The sequence below is a fragment of the Ursus maritimus genome, unplaced genomic scaffold, assembly GCF_017311325.1.
Source record: "Ursus maritimus isolate PB19 unplaced genomic scaffold, ASM1731132v1 scaffold_26, whole genome shotgun sequence".
Lineage (NCBI taxonomy): Eukaryota > Metazoa > Chordata > Mammalia > Carnivora > Ursidae > Ursus > Ursus maritimus.
This window is the reverse complement of record NW_024425119.1, coordinates 13,885,136-13,902,886: the sequence shown is the minus strand read 5'-3', so window position 1 is coordinate 13,902,886 and position 17,751 is coordinate 13,885,136. Positions and strand designations below refer to the sequence as shown.

The following is a 17,751-nucleotide window of genomic DNA, read 5'->3' as shown; positions in this document are numbered from 1 at the left end:
GTTTATTGGACAAGCACTGAAGAGTTTTCACCATGGTAGAATTATTAAGTGCTGTAATGCATCTCTTATTATAGGTAATAAATAGGTATTACTTATTTGCAGCAGTGGGCTGAAGCCAGCTCCTAAGGGCTTGTGGGAACCAATTGTTAAAGTCAGTTCACATCATGTGGACAGCTTGAAATCAGCCATGAAGGAGTCTTTACACCACGTAAATCTGCGAACACTACAGATCAGGGTCTTTTTTCCTCAAAGAGTGGCCATGCTACTGGATTTGGGGTGGCCTGAGGGTGCAAGTTAGCCATGTGGTTGGTGGAAAAGAATCATTCTGCCACATTCTTTTGCACTCCTGGTTTAGGCATGTCTTTTTGTTTGCACTCTCAGTCCTAAATTCTGAAGAAAGTCTGTTAGAAGTGGAGTTAACTGTTAAGAATGCTCATCTCCCTACACATAATTTTTTCTGTCAGCCTAATGCCTAAACAGAAGATGCTTTAGAATAGTCTAGTTCCTACTCAAGCTATTTTTTAGCTATATGATGATACCAAAGCTCCAGCTTTAATGACCCCCAATATGTTGTGTAAAGTAAAATTTAGTGGATGTAGAGAACCTGACACACATGAAAGCCCAGTGAATGTTTATTTCTTGTTAATGGTATTTGCAAACATTCAGTAAAGTGTGCAAGAAGTGTTACAGCCATTCCCAAATACACAGAGAATTACCTCTGCTTCCTTGCCTGAGAGAATCCAAGCCAACCTTCCACTGCCAAATTTTACTTTCTTCTGGAGAGAGGAGTCTGACAGTTTTTCATCAAAAGAGTTTCTGTTGAAGGGTATACTTAATTTATTACCATTTTCCTTGAGCCATTTTGATTATGTGGAAAATCAGAAGTTATGAGACATTTTCTTCTTTTTCCTCTAAGGTTAAGACCTGCTGCTATCCAGTGTTTAGGTGCTTCTGAGAAACACGGACCTCGTGTTTTGATATTGAGTTCCTTCTACTTTAAAAATGCTTGTTACCGCCCTGATTAATTAGCTCCAGCATTTGCTCTCATTAAGCCTCATGACCACTCTTCTACGAAGTACGGTTATTAAAACCCTTTCACAAATGAGAAAACTGAGTCCTATAGGGGTTATTTTTAAACAAGTTTTGGAGCTAGAATTCTGAATATGAGCATTCTGACTCCAGATCTCACACTTTGGCTACGTTAACGCCAAACGTTAACTTCTACTCAATTCATATCTGAATACCAAATGGTTATGGAAGTACATGTTGTTAAGCTTGCAAGATTTTATTTTAAAGGGGAACTAATATTGTGACTTTAGGAAAAGAGGACAAAAAAACACCCCACAAGGGAAAACAGGAATCTAGTTTTTTCCAAATGGTTTTCTAAAATGTCCATCTCTTCTCTTTCCAGGTGACAGATATCTACCTCGCATCAGAGTACACAGCCTATGCCATTAGTGGTCCCACAGTACAAGGTGGTCTCCCTGTTTTTCACTGGAACCGTTTCAACAAAACTCTCCATAAGGGCATGCCAGAGACCTATGACTTTGATTTTATTACCATGAAACCAATTTTGAAACGTGACAAAAAATGAAGGAGGGAGTTGAGGGAATAGAAGGGAATAGAAGGTTGCAAATAAGATTCCAAAGGCACTATTTTAGCTATGTTTTTCCATTCAGAATTAGTCTTAATAAAATATTAATAAAAATTCAGTCTGTCACTTTCATTTTCTGTTGATTTTGTAGGTTTTTTTTTTTTTAAGATTTATTTATTTATTTATTCGACAGAGATAGAGACAGCCAGCGAGAGAGGGAACACAAGCAGGGGGAGTGGGAGAGGAAGAAGCAGGCTCATAGTGGAGGAGCCTGATGTGGGGCTCGTTTCCATAACGCCGGGATCACGCCCTGAGCCGAAGGCAGACGCTTAACCGCTGTGCCACCCAGGCGCCCCTTGATTTTGTAATTTTTTACAACAAACATTCACTCCAGGGTGACACACTGTAGCAGAAATATTCTAGAAGATAAATAATACCTGGCTTTAGCATACAAGTTTATATACAAGACGGTAGTGCAGAAACTGCTCACCCAGATCTGTATTCTCCTTTCATGCCTGGCCACATGGACCACAGCTCCCAGGTTCCCCTAGATAGCTGTGCCATGTGATGGGGTTTTTGACAAAGGAATCTGATACTAGTGTCACTTCCAGGCCTGGCCCCCTAAGAACCTGTACTCCTCCATGCTTTTTCTCCTTCCCCTGGCTGGATATACTAATGACAAAGCCTTAGGGGGTGGTGGAGCTTCGTTTTCAAAGGAACCTCTCTAATAGAAAGAAATACAGTTAGTGATTCTTCTGGTCATTAAGAAGCATGAGCTGAGTCTTTTTGTGGTACAGTCTAGGCACACAATATAACCTTAATGTGGTCTCCCATTAGTTAAAAGCATCACATCTAATCTGGGAGCAAATCTACATAACTTCTCTTTCAAAGCTAGAGAATTTTATGTGGTTTGAGTGCTGTGGTATTGCCAAGTGGGTTAGATAAAAACCATATTATACAGTATAATGGATGATTCTTCACAAGGTGAGAGACTTCCAAAAGCAACACAAGGGCTAAGAATAATTAGAATGAATCAGAATACTCAGAATGTTAAAAACCCAGTAGTTTATTTCAAAGTATAAATTTCAGGCTTGCTGGACAAAATCCCACTACAGTTAACACTTATACAGACACCACTCTACTGTACATTTAAAAAAGAAAAAAAAAAACCCACAAAACCTCCAAAACCTAATAAAAATAGGGCAACTTGCTATAGCCCAGTTTATATTAGACATTAGGAAGGTCTTACATTGTCTTATTTACACTTTGAATTGCAATAAAGAAAAATCAGGATGCAAGTTTCCTACAAAGGATTTCTTTTTATATTTAATTTTGAAATGGCTGAGAAAGTAATGAAGCCAGGATCCCCAAAAGAGGTTTGATTGCCCAGTTACCTTATTTACAAACAAAACTAAAAAAACAAAAATAACCCCCCCTGCCCAACATTTAAAATAAATGATGGGTACTTAGCTGACTACAAATTAAAAAAAAAAAAAAAAAAAAAAAAAAAAAATTACGTAGCATGATAAAACTATTTGAAGAAGAGAAGACAAAACATGTGTTTTATCATTCCTCCCCACTGGCTGGCCCAAGGGGAATGCATTTTAGGAATTAGTTCTAAGTCTGCCACACTAACAAAAACACTTCATGAGATTGTTCTTTTTGTCTGTCCAAAAATTTTTTAAGAAGTGGGAGAGGGGCATCACTCAGTAAATAATAAGGAAGACAGAATCCTACACTCGTTTTAGATAGAATTATTTCCAACAATCCAATATTGGGGCATGGTTTTTCTGGAAATTAGAATAAAACAGGCCAATGCGTGGTCAACAATGAAATTAAAATACGAATAAGTCATATGATTCTGAAATAGCCCAAGAAGGAAAGTTGGGGAGAACACTTGAAAGGTCTTTTCAGTACTCTAATGTGCTAAAATCACAGTGTATCAAAGTAAGAGAAGAGGATACCACAGGCATTATTTTGTTAATCTTGTACAGTACTGGAAAATTCGCGGAACAAGATAAATGCATATCATGCAATACTAACATTCACCTTGCTGCATAAATAATTTGGAAAATGTAAGCAAAAGAGCAAACGACAAAAACTAAGTTAACACTTACTCAATACAGTTAAGAGAACTGTATAGTGCAGCCTGCCTAAGCAATTTTGCAACAGACGTACCAAAAATTCAAAGCTCCTTGCTTTCGGTCATGTTTCCCAATATATCTTTCATTTATTATCCAGCAATGGGGGTGGGGCGAGTGGGGAACACTCTGTGAGGCAAATGGCATCCCAATAAATATTCACTTTCCAAGGAAGAAAGCTGTACTCATCACTTCTCTCATGAACATCTATGGTGTGAAACAGTACACAATATTCTGCATATTTTAAAGTGAGTCTAGGGAAACAGGGATATAGTTACCTCATAAAGCTAACAGTTAACAACAGATGTTGTCTTTGTACTTTGTAAATTTACTGGCAAGAACATAATTGTAAAAAGAGGCTCACTTACACTTAAAACATGGTGAAAATTACTCTGACCAAATGCAAAACAGATTAACAAACGTCACCATTACCTTCAAATGCCACATGAACATCCTATATTTCAGGCTGAAATATCAGAAGCTTTCAGGATTTCCAATAAGGCAATACTTACACAAGTACTGTCAGGCTGAAACTGTAGCAAACTCGCATTCCCAAAATGGGATAATCAAACTTATTTGTAATACTTTGTGACAAGGTACCATGGAGTGTGAACTGCTACAATATAGTCTTGTAATCAGTAGCTATTTCTAGTTGAGTCCTCATTCTCTTTCCCAAAAGAAACAAAAGAAACAGAAAGTCAGAGCTCATCAACAAAACCTGCCCAAAATAAATGCCTACTGTTCTAGCCTAACACTTTTCAGTAAATTCAATAGAGCTGTCGCCTCCTATAAATCCCATGGCATGCTAATTCGAGGAGAACATCTCATAATATACACTTTCCTCAAATAATTACAGTCTCTCTTTGTACCTTCCTTCCACCATCTGGGAAAAAAAGTTTTATTTTGCTGTAGTAAATGTATTTTTAGGGTTACTATTTGAGAATTTATTTTTTTCTTTGACAGAAGACACATAATATAGGCTAAAATAATATTTTCATTCTACTGGGCTTTCTTCACCTGATTATAATAATGCTATGAAAGCTTTAAAAAAAAAAAAGACTAGTGAATATAAATAAAAACATTCAACCAAGGGAAGCTTTTCTAGGCTAGGTAAGCAATTGTCATCACATGACCATAGAACCGGCCAATAAAGAACATTTTTAATTGAACACGGGCTTTCCATTCTGTAGACAGGAATGATCTTGAACACATAATCAACAATGCAACCACTGCAGGTAAAAACATATACATGCAGATATAGATAGGTGTTCATACATATCTAGAAGATCATTAGTTTCTCCCTTTTAAAATTTTCATTGGCATGACATTCACAATTTCTTTTATCATTAGTCCTAGAATGAGTAACATCTACATAGTTGGTTGGCAAATTGGATTCATGAAAACTTTAATTCTCACTGTGGTCTCATTTTCTGAAAGTGAAAGGAAGGTTCTGGAGCACTTACATTTGGCAATCTGTAGGCTTTCTTCAGCATCAATCAAACTTCACACCTAATGTGACAGTATACTGACCGGTGAAGTCTCTAATGAGAGTCTCTTCACAACTAGAATGCTTCCCATTACAAGCCATCGAAGCTGCAAACAAAGCAGCATTAGCAGAAGGGATAGCTCCCTCCGATAATCCCAAGAAAAATTAAAAATGAATTTGAGAAGGTAGGAATATGAATTCAAATATGGTGAGGGAAGATGACTTGAAAAATTATTTCACAAACTCCATGAATTTCTTTCAAACTATTCCAACCATACTCTCATCCCCAAACTTACCCTCTCTCTCCTGCCCTGAACTACTTACACTTGAACACCTACCTGATACCAGCAGAACTGGCACTCATACTGAATATCCATGATCTGAACGGAATTTGATTAACTCTGAACAGGAACAGAGACGCACAGAAAGTATTGTCTAAGTGTTACATAAAATAACCCCCAAGGATATACTTTAAATTCTATCCAAAGTTGACAGAGGGTAAATCAGACACAACTTGGCACCATCAACACAAAGTTAAAAAGGTTAAAACAGAAAAACAATGATATGAGAATAATAAGGAAATAAAGTTTTCCCTTTGATATTTTAGCTCACTGTATTTTTACTACGTATGGGTGAAAAAGTGAACTAGCACTGCTTTCATAATCTCTAACACAGTATACAACATAAATTCTAAAATATGTTTGAAGGACAATTTTCTTACACAATATGGTCTTTCTCCTCTTGGTCCATTTTACACAGTTAATTTAAATAGTGACCAAAGATAAAAGCACTTATGTTCTTAGAAGAAAAGAGCAAGTCAAATTTTTAGAGTTAAATGTAGTGATGCCACTGGTAAGAATATACCTAAAAGCCTTGGTTTAAAATTGACTTGAGGGGAATGTACTATATTTAGTAGAGATGAAGGAGAAATGAAGGGCAAAAGGCTGAAAGAGAAGATCGACAATGGACAAATGGTCATGTTTATTTTTGTAGTTAATCTTTAAGGCACAAAATAAATGTAAGAGCCAGATTCGGAAAGAGGGGCCAATGCAGATCTTTTTTACCTAATTAACAACCAAGAAAAGAAAAAAGACGAACAGATCCTTTCCTGTGTTCAAATTAACCTATTTTAAACTATTTAACCATTTTGCTTTTTCTTTCTTTCTTTGGGTTTTGTTTAGTTTCAGTGTAAGTCATTTAGCTATGAACCTACAGATCCCTCAGAAGCAGAATCATGCCAGTTACATACCATACCTCGGATCCCTTGATCTACTTTATACTTGAAGAGAGGTAAATGCGAGAATGGAAATGGGAGATTCCACTGCAGTAAACATATAAATAGGGAAAAACACACATAAACACCCACACATATTCCCCAGCCTTAAAACTAAAGCAAGGTGCACATTTACATTTCAAAACCTTGAAGCTTCAATTGTCCAGGAAAAGATTCTTGCTTTATGGGCTGTTTATTTCACCTCTGATTATAAACAAATGTAGTGTATATACACACCTGTCCAAGAAATCTTGCACAATGTGGATTTTACAATGGATATCATGCACAAGATTAAAACAAGACCAAAAAGTGGAACTTGGGAAGAGGAAGAGATAAAGGCTCCAAGGTTTAACTGCTCTGGGAAGAGGAGATCACATCTGTTGACTGAGGATCACAGAAAGGTCCAAAACGTCCATAAATATCCTTGGCTCGTACTGCAAAGTAGTATTTGCTGCCAGATACAAACTGGGTGAGAGTGCATGCCATAGGCAAGGGAAGTGCCTTTACTTCTCCAATCTTTTTCCACTGTGAGGGCACAGTGGCACTGGGCTCCTCATGGTAAGCATAGAGATGGTAGCTGTCAACAGTGGCACAGCTTCGATCTACCTCCAAGACACTCCATGACAGTACAATGCCATTTTGACTTTGAACTCGTGCTAACTTCAAGTGTGGCTTCTGAGGCAGGGATGTGCTGGCAGCTTCTGGGGGCAGACGCTGTGGCTGTGGGGCTTCTGGTAAGGGTGCTGGGTGCACAGGGCGTGGGGGCTCCTAACAAAAGAAGAGTTGTGTTGATATAATAATGATCACAGAAAGGACTATTTCTGAATGCTAGAACTAAAACATCTTAGACGTCAGAGAGTCATCATTTTACATCAAGAATACTAAGAAATCCCAACTACTGTACCACATTTGGCTAGCTCTCTTTGATTTGTGGCCAGTCATGCCATAAACAGTGGTGCTCAGGTTACTCCTATATACTTTCTACATCTAAAATACTACGCTTTCCTTGAGAAAGAAAAGCCTTTGCTGATGGAAAATCATTCTGACAGAAACTAAAACAATTACCTATCTCTTACAAAATAATTTAACTTTAATTATCTATACTACAGATTCTCATTTTAGAATAATGTAACATTTTTAAATATCATGTGGCAGTCCACTATATGTATGTAATTTGAGTATTCAACTCTACTTTCATTTTTAAGCCATTTTTCCACCTAAGGACAGTAGCGTATCATAAATAAGCACATTTAATGCTGAATGTATATTATGTTCTTGGTCAGTCTGCACAAAAAAGGTGACGTTTAAGTTGGACTATGAAAGGTAAGATTTAAAAATGAAGAAATATTGTGTACCTTTCTGCCAAAACGTAAAGCACGAAATAAGGGCATGGGGCTATAGGAAAGTAAGGGGATTTATGGACAAAAACCAGTATTAAGTTTTACTTAGACATAAGGCATATGAATAGGAAAAGAAATTTAGAAAGGTAGGGTAAGGCCATATGATGAAAAAGCATGAATATTAAGTATATGAATTCAAAGTGACTTGTTTCTAACACTGGATATTATTATTATTATTATTATAGCTAGGGTTTTTTTTAAGATTTTATTTATTTATTTATTTGAGAGAGAAAGAGAGAGAGCATGAGCAGGGGGGAGGGAGAGAGCGTAAAGCAGACTCCCCACTGAGCAGGCAGCCTGATGTGGGACTTGATTCCAGGACCCTGGGATCATGACCTGAACTGAAAGCAGACACTTAACGGACTAAGCCACCCAGGCACCCTATATCTAGGTTTTATTAAAGATTACACTAATGGTAATTTTTTTCCAAAAAGATTCAAGTGTGAGCCAGGAAAAAGGGATATGGAATGATCTCTTTTCCCCCAAGTGAAACATGTCATTTGCTCACTGACTTTAGACTGAAAATCACAAAAAAAAATAAGATTTCCTTAAATAAAACTCATTTAACAAGAACTAAAATTCATTTAACAAGAATATGCATTTCATAAAATGGATAATTTACATACACTAAACAGTGAATTCTGTGAAGGTCTGATGCTATCTTTTTAATCTCCATGCCCTGTCAAAGCTTAGTAGCAGTAATGTACACATAGTTCGACCTCAAAAAGCATATGCTGGATAATCTCAAGGAATGCAAATCCGCTTAAATTCATATGCCTAGTGGAAAAAGTTCATATACATATCTGGAAAAAGGTGGAATCCACAGTTAAAAAGCTAAAATGAGTATAAAGTTAGAAGGAAAAAAAATCAAATTTAAGTAAAATATTGAAAGCTGAGGAAGCAGAAGTGATTTGAATGCTGGCCATGTTGCTGTATTTTCTCTCTCAGATTATCTTTTTTTTTATCTTAAGTGATTAGTCGCCTAAGTAAATAACATTAAATAAACATGCAGCTAGCAAGATCCAAGAGAAGATGGCTGAAGCCATGAATCTGACTAGAGTATAGGAATTTAAGGAGTTTGACAACAGCTTTAATGGCTGTTATATCCCTTCTAATTCTTAAAATTCTAGGATTCTGAATCTGCTCATATCCTGAAACTAAGTCAACCGAGTTTTGTTTTTTCATTTCTGCCATTGCAATGGAGGGTTTTATTCAAGTTTTACAAATAAAATAACACAACAGGGATTCTGCTTCAAAACAACCCTGTGTATACATGGGTTGTCAGAGTAAGTGGGTGGCATTATATATGAAAAAGATTAGCCATATGCTGGTAAGTCATGATTGATGGGTAAGTGGGAATCATCAGAGTACACTCTCTATTTATATATTTGCAAATTCTCATTTAAAAGCATTTTTTACATTAATTAAAATACAATTTTTTAAAAAGTTCCTCCTGTGAGATACACAATTTATTATAAGACAATACAAATGGGCTCCTGTTTTTTTAAAAAAAAGCTCTTGATAGTTCATCAAATTTGTAAAACTATGGTATTAGAGATTTTTACTCTATTTTTTGGAGGAATATGGAATGAAAGAGATTATTTGTAGCTGCAAACAACAGTAATGGTACATTCACCACATATTCTAATAGGGCCAGATCTGAAACACTAAAACCACTGTAGGTGCTGGGATCAGACAACCTGTGTTAAAATGGCTCTGACATTAGCTTGGGTAATGACACTGAGTAACCTGAGTAACCACTTAACATCTTTGTGACACAGTATCCTCGTCTATCAAAAGGAGAATAATAATCCTCATAGGGTTGTGAGAATTAAATAAGACATGTACTTAGTAGAGTGCCTGGTATACAGTTAGTGCTCCACCAATTTTTTCATTGTAGTGGAATAAGAAAAATAACAGCTGTTAAGTGGATAGACTAGAAAGCTGGAATGCTTGAGTTTTTACGAGGTAAGACCCTGGGCTACTTACTCTCTGTATATTAGCTGCCGTATCTACAATAAAGAATAAAAAGGAGAGCAAGAGTCCTAAAGGATTCCTGAGTGAGGACCAAGTATATTAACAGTGCCTGGCACATAGCAAGCACTCAAGAAATGCCAGCAATTACTATGCATACTTAAAAAGGGACACTTTGCTTGGTGAAAAGTGATACAAAATCTCAATCTCCTCCCTTCTCATAAAGCCAGCATTTCCATTTACATGGTATACCATACCAAACACTGTTATAATCATGTCGCAGAAAAATGCGACATTGTTTTGGAGCCTAAATCTAAGGAGAAATCTTTGATCTTCTCGGTCATCTCTTAACAAATGAATTCCCAATACCACTGGATTATTAAAAACAATAAAGTGATGGCAATGTACCAATCAGAACCGTTACAAGGTTTTGAAGAAAAGAATAAAGCTAAAACATGAAAAAATACTTTTAAAAATACTTTTTAATGTTCAAAAATACTCTTTTTAATGTAACCATGAGTTAAAAATGGTCTCTTTCACTTCACATGCCCCAGCTGTGGACTCTTCTTGAACACTGTACACCACCACAAACAAACTCAGTGATCCTTGATGATGACATCCTTAAGAACGTTGTTCATATAATGGTAAGATCTATTTTCTTAAATAAACTTCTGTTGGAAAAACAGAAGACCTGTCATTTTCTCTTGATACAACCAGGCTGAAGGATAAATGCTAACTACAATAATATTTGACAGCTCTACAGGTGAAAAGTTTGGAAATCCAAACATCAACACTTACAGTATGCACTTGTGGTGGTCGGTGATGCACTGTGAGCTGAGGTCCTGTTGATCCCAGGGTTAGTCCATTGTTTACAACATATGTAGTTGCTTGAGGCACTCGAACTGTGACACCTACAAAAGAAAATTAAGGCATGAAACTAGAATTCTAGGGACACCTGGATGGTTCAGTTAGTTAAGCATCTGACTCTTGATTTCGGCTCAGGTCACGGTCTCGGGGTTGTGAGATCAAGCCCCACATCGGGGAGCCTACTTAAGTTTCTCTCCCTCTCTAAAAAAAAACAACCAACAAACAAAAAAGCCTAGATTTCTATTCTAAATTTGGTAGAACACTGATTAAACACTTGAAACCAGCAAAGTGATGTTTTTTAAATTTGGAAGGAAAAACATTTCTAACCTAGAAGTCTATACTCAGCCAAATAATAAGCATAAGGAGGAAGAAATTTTCCTGTATACAAGCAACCAAAATAAATCTATCTCCATAAACACTTTCTCAAGTAGCCCTTGGAGGATGTGTGTCACCAATTATGAGAAAGAAAATCAAGAAAGAGGAAAATATGAGATACAAGAAATAGTGGAGATCCAGCACAGGAGAGAAATAAATGGAATCCCTACCAGGAGGACTACAAGCAAAAACCCTAGAACAGCAGAACACAGCGGTACACCACATGTAGATGCCAAACACGCCAGAATGGAGCAACTCTAAAGGTAGACAAACTGAAGCTGTCCTCAAAAATATCTCTGCTTGGGACACCTGCGTGGCTCAGGGTCTGCTTTCGGCTCAGGTCATGATCCCAAGGTCCTGGGATAGAGCACCACATCGGGCTCCCTGCTCACTGGGGAGCCTGCTTCTCTCTTCCCTACTCGTGTGCTCTCTCTCTCACTATCTCTGTCTCTCTCTCTCAAATAAATAAATAAAAATCTTTAAAAAAAAAATCTCTGCTGTCTCATCTTTTCAACTAGAACAGAAATCTCAACTGTAAGTTATCCCTGGTTTGTGTTAATGAGGTTCCTTGCTTTCTCTCAATGCCATGCTGAATAGCTGAGGATACTCATCTCACTGAACAGAAAACTATTTTGACATATGTTAGGGCAACACAAACAGACAATTTAAAGTCACTTACTGCCCGGACCATGTTACTGCCATATATTCCGTTCCTGGCCCATACTATAGTTCTGCCAGATACCTTGACTATGGTGAGCCCAGTTTCCCAGAACTCATTCATGACCCTACTGATTGATTTCCCAGAAAACACTCTTGTAAACTTGAGAAAAACTGAAGCCAGATTGTGAACCAGAGACTGCTTAGTTTAATTTTCTCCTCGAAATCATCATTTATTAATGACAGTTTCTTTAAACAGCTAGATTTGCCCTTGCTATTAAATTCTGCAAAACTAAGTATTTTTGGTGATATTTATTTGTGGCAAAATCATACAGAAAAGCAGAAAGTGAAGATGGTGGTTACCTCTGATGAAAAAGGAGAGGGATACAATTAAGGCATACAGTAGGCTTGTAGGATACTGATAAAGCTCTATTTCTTAGGCTGGTAGAGATTTCATAGGTGGTTCATTTTGTTTTCTTTAAACTTTACATATGCTTTTTATATAAACTTCTGTTTGCATGATGTATTTTACTACTAAATATACTATATATATATAAAATTATATGTGCGCATGCGTGTGTGTGTGCGTACACGCACGCAGAAACAACAGATTTCCTTTAACATGTTCCTGTCTTCTATTTCTCAGCCATCTTCCACAACTTTAAGACTCTATCTCTCATTGGAGACTATCCTTAACCTTTATTTCCATTATCTGGGCTATGCCACAATTAATCATTTCCACTTTAATTAGGCAAGGTATCTCTTAAAAGAGTGCAGACCATTATCAAATGGAGCGTTGTGATAATACAGGCCATAAATAAAATTAAATTGAAGACAACACACAGAACACAAATCATATAATAACACATGTTCCATTTTTCTGGTTAACTCTCCTAAGCAAAAAAGAAAAATTAATAATAGCTTCAATATGATATTATAAGCATTTTTTGCTAAATCTAATGTCAATATAAGCCCACTAAACGCTGAGGAACTACATGTAACTTGAGGCCATACACAAGAAAAGATTCTCTTACTATTTTGGGGATTGACCTGCCGAACAGCAGGAGCCTGCATAATAGTTCCTCGCAGGGGAGCCTGAGCTGGTGGTGCTGGGAGAGTTGTATAAACCACTTGGTGGTTTGCAGGAGCTCTCGGTACAGGGAGTCTTGTGGTCACCTGAGTTACCGGACGATGTGTTACATTCACGGTGGTTGGAGCTAATGAAAAGCAGAAAAATATTAAAATGCAGTTATGTTAAGTAAACAGTTATTAATGGTAACTAATTTTGCATAAAATCTAACTATAATAAAGAGAGAAATACAGACAACAGTCTCCTTTTGTAATCTTGAACGAAAACAGTGATATGGCCAACAAAAATTAATAGTAACTATTATTACAATCCAAACCTCAGAAGAAGGGAGCACCTCAACCATGTCCAATGCCCTGCCCACTCTTTAGTTTGACTTGATGATAAGCATGTAAAGATAAAGACTTGAGAGTATGATCTTAAGGGAGTGACTTAAAAGAGCAAATTTTCACCCCTCAACATTTAATTATTCTTAGTAGAGTGGGATTTGGGGCCCTCCAGGCCTTCTACTAATGGCATAAATCCAGGAGTAACTGTATTCCCACAGTTCAAGAAACTGGCTGGCTATTGTAATGGACATTTTCTTTAGGTGAACCAAACCATCTCCAATTCTCCCTTCTCTACTCCAGCATTCCTCCTAATTTATGTTCCAGAGAACATTCCTGCCTTGAGTGATGTTAAATACATTTATCAAAAAACTCCTAAGTGTTCACTGGCAGCATGGAACTACAATAATTATTTTAGGAGTTAACATTTGCTTGTTAATAACTCTCTGAATTATCATCACATTTTAGAAATAACCACATATTAACTATATAATAAAAAAATAGTAATAAATCTACTTTCATATGGAAAAATGGGTTCCATAATAAAACAAATTTGGAGGTAAATACTGGATATGACAAAGATAAAAAGGTTTCTTTACTAATGGCTTATTTATTAGCATCTTAACTTAGTCTTCACATATCCGAACTTTCAATGTGAGCCTTTAGAAAGGGGAGGAAAGTACACAAGGAGGAATACTTACCTCTTCATATCTTTATTACCCATTTTATTATCTATACTGCACATGTTTTGCATAATGATATTTCCTTCTAAATTGGTGACTTAAACTTTGATTTCATAATTCCATGTGAACTCAATGTTTTCCTTAATGAGAAAAGTCCATATATAATTTTGCAGATAAATCTCTAATGATGGACTATTTTATTTAAAAAAAAAAAAAAAAAAAGACAGGGGCACCTAGGTGGCTCAGTCAGTTGAGCATCTAACTCTTGGTTTTGGCTCAGGTCATGATCTCAGTGTTGTGAGATTGAGCCCCGTGTTGGGCTCCATACTCCGCAGAGTCTGCTTGAGATTCTATTCCCCAACCCCTCCTTCCCCCTGCACTCTTCCACCCATTTGCGTGCTCTCTCTCTCTCAAATAAATAAATAAAATCTTTAAAAAAAAAAAAAAGACAAACGGTCTTGACCGGCTTCCCAACAGGTTAGGAGATCTAGGTCACATCTTGAAAATACAGGATGTTTAAAAGATAAATAAAAAAGAAAAAGAAAATATAGGATTTATAACTTCTTGAGAGGTAGTGTGTAAAACATTAGTATAACATACCTTTATTAGTTATTAGTTCTTCCTTATAACCACTCTTTATCAGTCAGCGCTGCTACTTAAGATGGTCAGCAAATCTAAGTTATACTACATTCAAAAAGATGCACTGTCCTCAAAATAAGAGAGAATTATCCTTAATTTTCTATCCAATCTTTCCACTTACTTTCATAGTCATATTTCACTGTAAGCAAAACTAAAAGCTTTAACTCAATGACTCAGCAAGTTTACCTGTAGGTAGTAAATGAATGGTGGTCTGAGATGGTCCACTGGTTGGCACCCCAGATGGCTGAAGAGGTGGTGCTGGCTGGATGGGTTGCAATGGTCGAGACACAGGCTGAGAAGAACTCACAGTTGACACAGGAGTATGGTTTAGCTTTTTAGGGTCTATTAATTCAAGTGAGACATTGTGATTATTGATAAACAAAAATTAGAAATACAGGTTTTTCTTTTATTTGTGAATTTTACATTTGCTTGCCACTCAGTCACATTTACCATCAAGAGAACAATTTATTTCCATTTTAATTATGTACACATTTACTAGGTTAAAACATCACATCATGGCCTTAAATAATTCACTGTTGATTCTATCACATATTCTAATTCACATTTACAGAAATATAGTTCCACATTGTTTTTCATGAAAGAATCGTATTACTGAACTCGATACAGTACCATGCCAATCAGAATAATTTCATTTCCTATATTCATACATATCTATGTATCTATTATCTATAGCAAGGACATTCTCCTAAGCAAATACCTATAAATTGATGAGTTTTTTAATCAGTGATCTTGAACTCCAATTACTCTACCACAGTTTAGGTTCTTTTGTTTGATAATATAGACGGTTGCTTATTTACACTATCCAGTCATTAAAATATGATACACATAGAGTGTCTAATCTCAAAAAAGGTATAGGACAGCCTATGGAATAAATGTCTGCAACTCAGAAGAAGCCCTTAAAAATAGGTAACCACTACATGGCATTAATATAAAAAACTCTTATTCTAAAATAGATACAAATACATCAAGCATAATGCTGCAGAGATCTGTCTTCACTGATTACTACACTGGATTAAAAGGAAAAAAATGTAATCAAAAAACATTCCTTGGGGGTGCCTGGGTGGCTCAGACGTTAAGCATCTGCCTTCGGCTTAGGTCATGATCCCAGGGTCCTGGGATCGAGACCCGCATCGGGCCTCCTGCTCAGCGGGGACTCTGCTTCTCCCTCTCACACTCTCCCTGCTTGTGTTCCCTCTCTCGCTATCTCTCTCTGTGTCAAATAAATAAATAAAATCTTTAAAAAAAAATTCTTGGTACTCGTACGATTACTTATAAGTACCTTGTGAAGCTCCACTCTCTTCATCATCCATTGTGAGATCAATGACACCACCTGAATCACTGCCTGTGGCTTTTCCACTCTGAAAAACAAAACTTCTTCATTTTGCAAAGGCAACTCTGGCAGACATAATGGAAAAATGAAATAATACTAAGGGGCAACAAGGATAATGAGTAGCCTGGTTCAATCTGGACCACTAAATGTCTTTCCTTGAAAAAACAGAGTTTGTCAGACAAATGACCCCGAATACTCATGAGCTATATACATCTGTCGTATTGAAAATAATTCTGAAAGATTTTCACAAGAAATTCTAGAAGTTGTTTTTTTTTTTAATTTGTCCACTGCACAGGGCTATTAAAGTGATTAGGTGCTTTCACTGGTAAGTGATTAAACACAAACGCCACTTTCCAGAATTTAAAATGTTGACCAATCCTACACTATATTATCAATATTAACTCACTAAAACACCAAAGGCAAATTCAAAGCTAGAATTAAGTTATATAAAATAATTTGTTTTTCCCGTAACAAAAGGTATGTTATGCTAAGATATGGTGTGCTACACTATTAACTGACATCAACCTGACCTAAGTCAACCCATTGTCCCAAATCATTAAAAATGTAATTTAAAAAATTATTATGTAATTTTAACTACATAATAGCAACAAAAAAGGAAGGAGTACAATATAGACCTAAAGAACCAGTATCGTTAAGTCAAAAAGACTGAGGACATCTTTTAGTTCCAGCTAATGTTAGCAATGTGAATTTACATTAAAAGATAATACCCTCAATTTCCAAACTCAGATTTCCAAATTCCATATGGGGCCTGTTACGAGGATCAATCCAAGTATGCATACAAAGAGCGTAACACCAGGCATGACATGTGCTGTGTAATAAATGCTAATCATAATTACTTTATATTATACTGAGATCAGCTCCAAATGATTAAGGCTTTCAACTGCAAAATTCAGACTTTACATAATTAAAGAAAATAATTCCTTGACATTAAAAATTTCAGGCACAATCCAAAGATAATGATGTAATTCTAAATCTTACAATTCTAAATCTTTCTATAATACTGACTTCATAGAAAATGATTTGTTAACTAACACACACAACAATCTAAAATCCAAAACTAAAAGTTCTTAACAAATTCTTAAAGAATGTAACAGAATCCACTTGCAGCAACATATTTATAAGGTCCAATTTTTAAAATTTACTAAATTTTAAATTTATCAAAAATTATTAAACATGCAAAAGCCCAGTAAAGTAGAACCCAACTAAAAACAAAACACAGTCAAGTGAAAATGACTCCCAAGTGGAACCAGATGCTGAATTCAGCAAAGACTTCAAAACAGCTTTTAAGAATACATTCAAAGAAATAAAGGAAAATATAGTATTAATGAATGTACAAGGAATCTCAAAAGTAGAAACTGAAAAACATAAATAGAAATTCCAGGTCTGAAAAGTATGATTACTAAATTGGAGTAATTTTAATTGTATTAAAGAATACTGATGGAAATCCATTATCCTATGGACTGTAATTAGAATTTTACTTTGAAACAGAAGAAATCTTACCTGTGATGTGCTATCAGCTGCTTTCTTATTAACAGAAGCATCTATTGTTTTGTTTGTCTGGTTTTCTGAGGAGTCAAAAAAAAAAAAAAAAAGAACCATTTTTAAAAGCACCTACACAATGTGAAAGGTTTGACTGTCTTATATACAACAATTAATGTAACTTTCTCCAATTATTTTTTTCTGTTAACATGTCACACATGTAAATGAACTCTCTCATAGACCACTGCTACAGTAACTTTCAGAAGGGCAAATTCAAAACAGAGAGAAAAAAATGTCATATACCCATTGCCCAGAATATTTAACTCTATCCTAAGGAATATCTTCAGAGAAATAATTGAGGATGTGCATAATTTAAATGTCCTAACATAAGTAAATGG

General features: G+C 36.0%; 2 protein-coding genes across 7 annotated transcripts in view; one reads left to right on the top strand and one right to left on the bottom strand.

Moving 5' to 3' along the window:
* The window catches only part of PLBD1 (phospholipase B domain containing 1), a 47,853-nt gene extending 46,141 nt beyond the window's left edge, over positions 1-1,712 (top strand). Inside the window, exon 11 of the mRNA XM_040642183.1 lies at positions 1,412-1,712. Within this exon, the coding sequence (XP_040498117.1) occupies positions 1,412-1,594 (183 nt within the window). The 3' untranslated portion in view covers positions 1,595-1,712. The remainder of the gene's footprint in view (positions 1-1,411) is intronic.
* A 932-nt stretch (positions 1,713-2,644) lies between these two features.
* LOC103677770 (activating transcription factor 7 interacting protein) overlaps positions 2,645-17,751 on the bottom strand; it is a 113,779-nt gene continuing 98,672 nt past the window's right edge. For 5 of the 6 annotated variants that reach the window (XM_040642180.1, XM_008707018.2, XM_008707016.2 and 2 more), the window contains 6 exons: positions 17,375-17,439; positions 15,803-15,881; positions 14,689-14,844; positions 12,802-12,984; positions 10,667-10,779; positions 2,645-7,262 (listed from right to left, as the gene is read on the bottom strand). In XM_040642180.1, the coding sequence (XP_040498114.1) occupies positions 6,843-7,262; positions 10,667-10,779; positions 12,802-12,984; positions 14,689-14,844; positions 15,803-15,881; positions 17,375-17,439 (1,016 nt within the window). In that variant the 3' untranslated portion in view covers positions 2,645-6,842. Of the gene's footprint in view, positions 7,263-10,364; positions 10,540-10,666; positions 10,780-12,801; positions 12,985-14,688; positions 14,845-15,802; positions 15,882-17,374; positions 17,440-17,751 lie in introns of those variants that run through there. The other variant, XM_040642182.1, reaches the window with a different exon arrangement.